The sequence below is a fragment of the Erigeron canadensis genome, chromosome 1 (genome assembly GCF_010389155.1).
Source record: "Erigeron canadensis isolate Cc75 chromosome 1, C_canadensis_v1, whole genome shotgun sequence".
In the NCBI taxonomy this organism is placed as follows: domain Eukaryota; kingdom Viridiplantae; phylum Streptophyta; class Magnoliopsida; order Asterales; family Asteraceae; genus Erigeron; species Erigeron canadensis.
Window position 1 is genome coordinate 57,047,277 of NC_057761.1, and position 11,826 is coordinate 57,059,102.

The 11,826-nt window shown below is 32.2% G+C and overlaps 2 protein-coding genes across 2 annotated transcripts; one reads left to right on the forward strand and one right to left on the reverse strand.

Moving 5' to 3' along the window:
• Positions 1-1,192: 1,192 nt before the first annotated feature.
• Positions 1,193-1,867, forward strand: LOC122595844 (histone H2B.3-like). Its single transcript, XM_043768305.1, has one exon. It carries the CDS (start codon positions 1,193-1,195, stop codon positions 1,865-1,867), a length of 675 nt encoding a protein of 224 aa, XP_043624240.1.
• An 8,276-nt stretch (positions 1,868-10,143) lies between these two features.
• LOC122585347 (RING-H2 finger protein ATL57-like) lies at positions 10,144-10,941 on the reverse strand. The gene has a single exon (XM_043757475.1). It carries the CDS (start codon positions 10,751-10,753, stop codon positions 10,232-10,234), a length of 522 nt encoding a protein of 173 aa, XP_043613410.1. The 5' UTR covers positions 10,754-10,941; the 3' UTR covers positions 10,144-10,231.
• Between the last annotated feature and the right edge of the window lie 885 nt (positions 10,942-11,826).

Here is an 11,826-nt window from a genome sequence, read left to right on the forward strand (position 1 = left end):
TTATTTATAAGCCCGGGTTGAACCTGGGTTAATTGCCTAGTTTACATTTTAAAATATAAATTTCTCTAACTAATTCCTTTCTTTAATAAGAGAATAGGATATGAATAGTGAAAATTTTATCTTTTTATGGTTTTCAAACATTCAGGATATATAATATATTTGCAAAAATTTCAACATGATATAATGTAGATGATATGGCTGGATTGTGGATCATTAGTCGGTGCGGCTAATTCCCCATGGGATGGCTTCCGACCTAAGCGGGGTTGCACCGTAGGTACCCGCAGTTATTTGTTAAAGTAAAGGTGGAGAGTTCAAATCCCATTGTCACCTTTTATCCCATTATTTTTTTCTTTCTTTAATCAACTAATAAAATCAATTTTGGACCTACAAGATTTCATTGCTACATACGTTTTTTAGGCCCGTGAGAAATTTGAACCAATTTTTTTTTCTAAAAATATTCTTGGATGGTTTTAGTATTGCGTTTAGGTTGACTTATATATAACAACACGGTGAAAACACTTAAAAACTACATTTTGATGCGTTAAAAGTTCATAAAACTAACATAGTATATAACTAATTGTCATTATTTAAGTGTTTAACAACACATTGTTGTGTCAAAATCGAGAAAATCATATGTTTTTTAATACATCCATCTTGGATGCTATCAAAATGATGTTTTTAAATGTTCTTACCGAGTATTATATATGTTTTGGAACTTTTTATTTTACATTTCATGCTCCCTTATAAATAGATTACCTGTTTGATTTTTCTATTTTATATTGCGTATTTATTAGTGTGATTGCTACAAATCATTTTATTTTTTTTTACATGTGTTCAATATTACAAGCAATTCATTTATATATAGATAGTGTAGCGGGATCGCATCAATACAAATCATATATCACAGTTTTTAAACCCCCTAGTTAAGAAGACAGTACGAGAGTCTTGGGGAGGGAAATATACTAAGTAAGACAGACAAAAGTTACATACATGGACATCTGGACTTTTTACAGTTTTACCACACGTAGCAAATAAAGTCAGCCACGTGTCATCTTGAGTCCATGCAACACTCTGCACCATTTCCCACTTTATATCCCCGGCCGGCCACTCATGCATGTTTCCCTCAATCATAACCAAAACAAAACAATTAAACACATTACAATAATATTTTCAAGAAATAAAACAACAACATATGGCTCCAAAGAAGAAACCACTTGTAGTGAAAACCACCAAGAAAACCATCCGAGAAACGGTCAAAGTTTCCGTAGTAGATCGAACCACAAACACACCATTGACCAAAAACGTTTCCTCGAAAGAAAAGATCGAAATCTTGACAGAAAAGACCGCCCCTCAAGACCAAGTAACATTATTAGTACCATATTTGGAACTGATTAACAATAACGGTCATCATGAAAGCTTAGAAACTAACGGCGGTGGAGAAACAAGAGTAGAGATCAAGGTTCAAGATGTAGCGGCGGAAAGACAAGGAAAGCCAAAGAAAGGCGGCGGAGCAGGGAGGCGGAAGAAGAGGAGGAGGAGGAAGATGGGAGAGAGTGGCGGTGGTGAAGTAGTAGTAGAGTATAGGAGATATGTGTATAGGGTGTTGAAACAAGTGCATCCGGATTTAGGGATATCGTCGAAAACCATGACGATTATAAACAACTTGATGAATGATATGTTTGAGAGATTGGCGGAGACGGCTGCTAAGTTGTCGGAGTATAACAAGAAGATGACGTTGTCGTCGAGGGAGATACAAGCGGCGGTGAAGTTAGTGGTGCCCGGTGAGCTTGGGAAGCATGCTATTGCCGAAGGGACTAAGGCGGTTACTAATTATACCTCGTATACCGCCCCTCGTGGTGGCGCATGATGATCCATTATCGAAGAATTATGAGTAATTAATTAATTAGTCAAATTACTGTTTTTATGTGTGACTTAATTTGTGTTTAATTAGTTATTAGTGTTTTAGTACGAATGTTGTTTGATAGATTTATAAGTAGGTAGGTCAGTGTGCATGTATTTAATTAGAGCTAGCTAGTGTTTGACTTTGGGTTTTTCACTTATGGCTTTTGAATGAATGGTTTATGTTTTTTCATCGGCCAACAATCCGTACGATCGCAACAAGCGCTTTAGGCGAACTGGTAATTCTTTTTATCTCGGGGATCAAGCCTCATAGACGCGAAAGCCATTTATCATGAAAAAAGGAGAACAACCTCAATTTGACAATGAATGGTTTATGTACTTATGCTGCCACATGCATAAAGTGTCTAATTAATTAAGCAAAACACTTTTGTAGGCCGTCTTTAGCATCATCAAGTCGATCGTTTAATTTGCTAATAAACGTGACTGAACTTTACTTTAAATGTTGGTGGAAAGACCATCAAAAAAATGAATACGAGTAGTAAAATAAAAAACGGAGTAGTTAAAAAGCACTGATGGGTCCAAATCGTACAAAATGATATGGACCCAAAGTTATACAGTAGTTGTTAGGTGAGGACGTTGGACTTCCGAGTTCTTTGAAAATGGGATCGGTTAATATTTCCGGGGTCAAAGGGTTGATAATTAATGACACGAAATAATTATATATATAAACACGAGTTTTAAAAAGGCGGTGACCCGACCAGTTTTTTAGTAAAATGACCACACTGGGTCGCTGCAAAAAGTCAGTGTAGGAAACTGTACACTGTGGACTTAATGGTCCACAGTGTACGGGCGGTTCTATATATGGAAACTCGTATTCTATATATGGAAACTCGTAGCGTCCGCTTTTCTCACAATCGTTTTCAGTTCTTATACAAGCAATCTATTTGTTCTTTCTATTTTCTCAATATAGTTATAATTATAGTTCTTTCAGTTCTATTTCAGAAACTCATAACATATATATATATATATATATATATTATTGTTTCATTTATATATATAGATATAGATATATAGATATACATTAGATTTTCAATATACTATAAATTGTAGATCTTTAGTATTATTATTATAGTTTATCATTATTTCAGATGGATTTTGAAAGTATATGGGGCGAAATGGGTGCGGAAGGTTTTGAGCTTCACTTAGAAAAACCTGATGAAGAATTTGAGATACCAGAGGCGGCCCCTCATTTTGACTACGACACTAGGGTTTTCACACCGATCAGGTATCCTTGTTAACTTTATAAAAAACTAATTTAGGCAAATATCATTATTAGTTTATATTTTAGTAGTATTTAATTTGTATTTTGCTGTTAAATTTATTGCATATTTAAAATATTAGATATTTATTAGTATACAAATTAATGATAATTTGGGTTACCAAAAAGGTGGTCGGGTTACCAGACGCCTTTTTAAAAAAAACTAATTTAGGCAAATATCATTAAAATATTTATATTTTAATACTATTTAATTTGTGTTTCGTTGTTAAATTTATTGCAATTTTAAAATGTTAGATATTTATTAGTGTACAAATTAATGATAATTTAAAAAAAAAACTAATTTAGGCAAATATCATTAAAATATTTATATTTTAATACTATTTAATTTGTGTTTCGTTGTTATATTTATTGCATATTTAAAATGTTAGATATTGCAATTTTAAAATGTTAGATATTTATTAGTATACAAATTAATGATAATTTTTTAAAAAATTACTAATTTAGGCAAATATCATTAAAATATTTATATTTTAGTACTATTTAATTTATGTTGGGATGTTAAATTTATTGCAATTTTAAAATGTTAGATATTGCAATTTTAAAATGTTAGATATTTATTAGTATACAAATTAATGATAATTTTTTAAAAAATTACTAATTTAGGTAAATATCATTAAAATATTTATATTTTAGTACTATTTAATTTGTGTTAGGATGTTAAATTTATTGCAATTTTAAAATGTTAGATATTGCGATTTTTAAATGTTAGATAGTTATTAGTATATAAATTAATGATAATTTAAAAAAAAAACTAATTTATGCAAATATCATTAAAATATTTATATTTTAGTACTATTTAATTTGTGTTTCGTTGTTATATTTATTGCATATTTAAAATGTTAGATATTTATAAGTATACAATTTAATGATAATTTAAAAAAAAAAAACTAATTTAGGTGTTCGATTCACAAGAAGAATTGTTCAACTGGGCCAAAAGTACAGGATTGCAGCTTGGTTATGTGTTAATCAAACGACGAACAAATTCCAACTTAGCTGGTGTAAAAAATAAAGTGACGATAGTCTGTAATCTTTCTAGGAAAATGGATGATAGGATAGGCAGCCTCGTTAAAAAGACACTTAAATGTCAGTGCCCCTTTAGATTAATCAGTCGTTTGACTGATGATGGTTGGAGGATAACCGTTGTAGACGACACACATAATCGCTATCCAGCTGAGAATCTGGAGGGTTACGCGTACGCAAGAAGGTTGACTGAAGAGAAGAGATTATTTATGGAAGAAGAATATCATCGTGGTAGTACGCCCCGTAGGATGTTAAAGCTATTGAAAGAAAACTTTCCAGGAAACTTGACCCGCAGTGATGACATTTACAATTTCCAAAAAGCTATGCGGAAGAAAGCGGCCGATAAACATGGGAACACTCCAATGCAGGTATATTATATCAAATTTACATATCTTTTTATTTATTTACTATGATAGAGTATCTGAAACGACATATGTACGCCATATTGTTCAAACGAAACAGGTTATGTTCAGTTTGCTTAAGGAGCATAATTACTTGTATTATCATACAACAAACAGTGTATCTGGTCGGTTGGAGAATCTGTTTTTTATACATCCGACATCATTTAAGTTGTGGCGTGCATTTCCTTATGTTATCCAAATAGACGCCACGTACAAAACTAATATGTACAACATGCCGTTGGTCGAGATCGTTGGTGTCACTCCAACAAACAGGACCTTTAGCATATCATATGCGTTTATCATAAGCGAACAAGAGCATAATTATAGATGGGTGTTGGAGTGTTTGAAGTCGACGTTAGGTGAAGGCTTTGCTGTGCGCGTGGTACTCACGGACCGGGATCTGGCGCTAATAAAAGCATGCAAAACCGTTATGCCTGAAGCATACCATTTACTGTGTAGAGTGCACATATGGAGGAACATAGACAAATTTAGCATGCCATCGTTAAAAGGGGAAGGGAAATGGGGGCCTTTTTACGGATGGTGGAAAAAACTTTACGAGTCCCGCACACTAGAAGAGTACACCAACAATTTATCATATTTAAAAGAGAAGATGGGTCCCCGTTTAGACAGTAAGTGAAGTGCTTTTGAGGTTTTTTTTTCTTCTAATTTTTGGTAAATCACATATACCCACACAAGCTAATCAAATGTTAAATTGACAGAGGTTTACAAGTACCTGCAGAAGGAGTGGCTTTCCCCGTACAAGGAAAAGTTTGTGTCCTTTTGGGTCGATCAGCACCTCAACTACCGTAACTACACTACCATCAGAGTTGAGGCTGAGCATTCACTCCTCAAGTCCGAGTTACAGGGGAGATGTACATTTCAAAGAATAATTCAATGTGTTAATGATGTCCTCCTCGGACAAGATACAGAAATCAAGGGCCAACTGGAAGAAAGCAGGATTTATAGAGCGGGTAAACACAACTACCCATGTTTGAAAGACCTGCTTTGTATTATATCTGTGACAGCTCTTGATATAATGGTCGATGAAATTAAACGATTAAAAAATGAGATCGGAAAAGACTTGAGAAAGTGCGGGTGTAAGGTGTGGATTAGTTGTGGCCTTCCATGTGCCTGCCGTCTAGCTGCGTACATGCATTGCAGTAAGTTTATTGAAATATAGGCAATTGCTATTGTAATTATTTTTCATCAAAAATGTAGACAAACGTGTTGAGGTGCATACCATAAATGACTTTTGGAGAAAGCTAGACCTGACACCGTCGACATGCCTTCCGGACAACGATCATCGAAAAGACTCTGACGATGACGAAGCTATCGACCAATTAGTAGAAGATGTTAAAGTCCAGTTTAAGGATCAACCGAAGTCAAATCGCAAAAACTGGATTTCTAAATTATCACAAATTTTATTACTTTTATATATATCTTTTTTACTCGATAATAATATTTAGAACTCCGTTTATACAATATAAATTTACTTTTATACTTTTAAATTTAACTTTATAGTAATTTTTAATACGTTTTAAGTAGTTTATTTAATCAAAATTTTTAATTCAAATTTTTACATAATTTTGTATATTTAGTTCAATACATATATTTTTAACATAATCTTGGCTATTTATTTTAATCAATTTTTTAACAAATTTTAATCTACGTAATTTTTAATTTCTCAATATTCTAACCAAAAAGTAAAACACCTAACACTAATGACTAAAATATTCTAACAAACTAATATATTAACTTTTTAACTTAATTTTTTATACGTCATACTTTTGAACTTAATTTTTATAATTAATTTTTATCTATATTTTTGTTGAACTAAATTTAATCAATTTTTTATTACGTCTTAAGTAGTTTATTTAATCAAAATTTTTACATAATCTTGCCTATTTATTTTAATCAATTTTTTAACAAATTTTAATCTACGTAATTTTGCATTTAATGATATATATTCTAACAAATCACTAACAAAACAAATTTGTTGCTCCTAACAAATCACTAAATTATCAACAAATCAAAACTAACTATACTAACAAACCTATTAAAATCCTATAAACAACTAATAATCCTAACAAAACTAATAAATATACAAAAACTATACTAACATACCAATATTCTAACAAAACTAACTAATTAACAAAACTAACAAAACTAATAATAACATACCAATATACTAACAAACCTATTAAAATCCTATAACAACTAATAATCCTAACAAATTAACAAAACTAATATATATACAAAAACTATACTAACATACTATGGAGGCCCGCATTTTTTCACTTTTTGTAGCGAGGGTCGCTGCAAAAACTAGTAGTGGTCTAGATACTAAAAAATAATGGTTTGGATATTGGGAAAAGCATAAAATACATACCAGAATTTGAAATGGCCGAAAAATTTGGGGGAGGACGAACGGCCGAAATTTGGGGGAGGATAATCCCGACACTGGCGGTACGAGGATAATCCCGACACTAGCGATACTGCGGTGGCGGTGGACAGCGGCGGCGGCTGGCGGTACTGCCCGGTGGTGGCTGGCGGGGGTGATGATCCTGTCGTTGTCGTGATACCCGGATTGGTGTTTTGGTGGATGGATTTGTTAAATTTTGTTAAACAAAATCGGAACAAAAAGTGTAAGAAAATGATAGATATTGAAGGGTGGAGGAAGGAAAATGATGGAATAGATCGGTTGATCGGTTTTTAAAAAGTGGTCCGGGTAAACTTATTGCAGCGAGGGTCGCTGCAATAAGTCGAGTAACAGTCGGTCAAACATTTAAAGCGGCTTAGTGGAATGCTGACGTGGCAAGGGTTTTTGCAGCGAGGGTCGCTGCAAAATGTGGCTGGTCAAATTACTAAAAATGCTGGTCGGGATACGGGGCGCGTTTAAAAAAAACACACTACACTGTTTTATAGTACTGCTTGTAAAGTATTATACAAACATATTAAGCATTAACAAATTAATTAATTAATGGTATTTTCTAGTTTCCAGGATCTAAGAAAGAAATAATAGTAACATTTGTCCAGTTGAAATTCATCGACTTTAAACGTTTTAAAATTATTACTTTATGATTTATCTAAATCCAAAATCATAAATATAGTATTCGAAAAAAAGAATAGTCTAACCTAGCTAATTCCATTAACTTATATCATAAGTATAGTATGTGTATCGGTACAATCTTCCTAGCTTCCTAGCTCATTTAAAGGTGTAATGACAAAAATCCGAAACAAATTTACTATGTAGAGCCAATGATCGATGTTTCAAGCTAGGCATGCATGATGTCGGTTTTCTACATATATTGATCAAATAAAGTGTTTTAATTAATTTAGAAAGTTTGTCGAATGATCATGTTCTAAATTTTTCCTGTATTTCATTCGATTTTAATTTGTTGATCACTACATGCATCATTATCATTGCATTGTATTTCTGAGTTTGACAAATATAATAAACTTAAGTCATACTGTATATAAAAAGTTAAAAACTTTCACAAAGAATATCTTGTAAAATCACACACGTCTCATGGTCGTCAATCATTCATTTTCAATAGGTCGTGTGATGACTGTGACTTGACGAGATAATAATGTTGAAATATTCGTTATTAAAAATAAATCGTTAACTGTTTTTCACGTATAAAGTTGTAATCATAAATACAAAAGGCTGATGACGCCTGTAAATTAAGATCCGACACCAACATTTTAGAAGAATAATGGGAATAGGTTTGAAACTATATATATTATGCACCGATACTTGTTTGGATTAAAAGAATCACTAGCTCGTATATTCTATACCGAATAGCTAGGCGAATATATACAACACGATGATATTACGATCGAGTACTATAACATCGATATGATCATCTTCTTTTAAAGATTGATTATGGTAATTAAATGATGACAAAAATATTCTTGTTATATATCCACGTCCACAGTAACACGTACAGCTGAGTCGAAGACGGCCTTCTTTCAATAATCCAAACATATATATAGAAGTATATATAGAACCATCTCCATTTGTCCATTTCATCTTCTTGTGAATTAATGACATAGTATTAACCTGACGATTCTTGTGAAATGACATTGTAATAACGTATGCTCGTAGCTAGAGCATGCGCAATATATTAATAATGAAAACTTGCTATGAGGATCATATAACTTGTACGTACGATAACATAGGTTAGGATTGATGAATACGTACATATATCTATAGGTTCTCAATTCATAATAGCACACGTGGTATTGGTGCTAATTAAATCTGTGCATGGCGATATCTTATAACATGATCGATAATTATTGAATTTCGTAATTGGTAAAAGCTAGCTAAATCAATCCACTTTCTATGAAAACTAGTTGTTTTTAACCAATATACATTAAGTAGATGTGAAATATTAATTAATACTTCAATTATGTTGATAATGATATATATATATACATAATAAAGGTGGTCCTAGCTAATTAACTCCTGAAAATTCTTATTACTTAGTGGCCATCGATCTAGCGTTTTCTGGTTGATCGAATGAAGATAAAAGAACAAGAGTATGACCCACAAATCGTATCGCACCAAACAAAGTTTCTTTCCCTCTTCCTGGCGCAACTAAATATAATGCTCTCATAATTAATCACATCAATAGTACTCACTTAATTGTGTATAATTCAAGTAGTAATTATATAGCGAAAGATAGATTTGATAAATAACTCGAAATGTCATTACATTACATATATAATTTACATTAATAAATAATAATCAATAAATAAATAACATATAGTACGTTTCGTACAAAACTAGACATCTCATCACATACCTCGCTCCAAAATTGGTTCCCGGTAAATTTGTCCTACTCTTGAAACCATAGCAAGCGGGGGGACCGCATGCATTAACTCACGTCGCATCACCACCGTCGATTTTCTATCTACTACATACCAGTAAATTTTTATTTACTGTGAACTGCCATCCTAGCTAGCTAGCTAATTCCTACATGCTCAGATTTACCTATTAACATTTTCAGTGACATATAGTTATCAATTATCTTCATAAAAAGAAAACTTATCTAAAACGTATTGCGTATAATTAAAGTATATATTTAACTTGTTCAGATCGATATACTAAGTATATATGAATATGATTAATATTAATTCGATTACAATACTTTAATGTTAAAGTTATAGTTAGAAAAACTGACCATGATCGATTGATTTGATGGCAAGATTGGTGCGATTAGTTCAAGAAAACTCTCTTGTTTTCCATTTTCATTTTTCAAGAAAACATGAAAAACAGGAAATGCGTTCAAATTGTAATTTTTTAGAAAAATTTTCCTAAAAAATGAAAATTCTCTTTTCCAATAGAATTAGAAAATTGCTTTTTTCAGTTTTTGTTTTCACTTTTCTATTTTCTAAACCTTTTATAAACCTAAAATTAAAAAACAACTGAATTTGAACATGTCTTCTAGTTTCTAAAATGGAAAAATAAAAACTCCATCTTTTATTTTGAACGCATTTTCAAAATTTTCAAAGGTTTTTTGGACTTGAAAAACCTTTTCATTTTCCAAGAAAACTAAAAATGAAAAACTTAAAAACATTTTCTCCAACTAAACACGTCCTTAATTACTCAAACTCGATCAATGTCCGGAAACAGTTGATTTGAGCGACATAATGGACAGGAAACATGCGAAGAAAGCCACATGTCAATGCAACTTGGATGAAACCCATGACCACAATATGGTATCACCTTCACCATATCTTTCTCTTCAAATTCACTCAAACATATCGAGCAATCACTCATAAATTTTGACTCTATGCTGCCACCGTACTGTACAACAGGAAGTGACCGAACGGTGGCAGCATCAAGTCCCGCGCCACGTTTACTGGTGTCAACATGATTCGCACCAATAAAAGGATGGCTCCCGGGGGCAGAATCATCAGAGTTGGAGATATTTGAAAAACGACGAATATATAAAGAGAAAAAGGCCATGAAAAAGAGGACGGTAAGAAGGACTAGTATAGTGAGTGCTAAAGATGAGTCGAAAGGAGAAGTGGAGGTGAAAGACGGTACCGGAGATCCGATGGATTTAACGGTAGCATCTTCTGCTTGAAGTAAGCTCCGATGATAGTTTATAAGTAGTGGGTTCATGTTTGTTTGTGTATTTTTTTTAGAATAGCTATGGAGTGTGAAATATGAAATTGATAAGGATGATAAGGGAAAAATGTGATGTTCATCTCGAAATGTTATGACTGACAATCCATTTTTGGATGGTTTTGTTGATGTTTAGTTTTCACCCACTTTTCACCGTTTAGTAATACCTTCATTATTATTTAGAACACGTCAGATATCATGTGCATAATAATTATATATTTCTTTTCTATGTTACGTATACTCTTTCTGTTACGAGCTAGCTAGCTAGAGATAGTGAGATACAAATAATATTGTTCTACGTATGCCATTGACGTGGCGAACATTAAATACATGTTCCTTAATTTGGTTTTCCTGTTGTTGATTTACCTCAGCCAATTGTATTACTTCACTCATGCTGTAATCTTTAGAAACTGTTAAACTTCACGATTCATTACTAATTACTTCATCCGTTTCATTTGTAATGTTACACCTTACTATTTATATTTTGTATCAAAACAATTACAGTATATTTTTTCTATAACCAACTAGTTCACTTTTTTTTTTTATTGATTCATCTTCAATTAATTATATGTTGCCGCTTTTGTTTAAAACAATAATGAAAAATGAGGAATTGCCCGTTGTTCGTAGACACTAGACAATAGAAGTACGTGCGACGAAGAAAGTTTGGATTTATGCTTTTTGGTATAGCTTAAATGAAACTATTTGCTGTTGTTTTAACAGTTTTATCTTACTTAATTATCTCATCATATTGGTAACAACCTTTCTAATGAGAAAAAAAGACCACCCAGTCACCCAGGTAAACTATTTAGCTTCAAGTTAAATCAGGTTGGGGAAATTACATTACTTTAATAAAGTTATGAAATGGTAATGTCCAGGATTATATATACTACAGAGTAATAAAATGCACGAATAAATGTCTAAGAAAACATCATGTCAATCAGAGAAAAAAGATCTTTTTCAGAAGCTAGACCTAAAATATTTGAATAAAAATAGACATGTATCGGTCAGCTATTTCTGTTGCTTCAAAAGATTTCAAGTCATTTGTACCTTCGTATACACTATACACTATA

Coding starts and splice junctions, on each gene's coding strand:
- LOC122595844 (XM_043768305.1), top strand. CDS start 1,193: ATGGCTCCAAAGAAGAAACCACTTGTAGTGAAAACCACCAAGAAAACC.
- LOC122585347 (XM_043757475.1), bottom strand. CDS start 10,753: ATGAACCCACTACTTATAAACTATCATCGGAGCTTACTTCAAGCAGAA.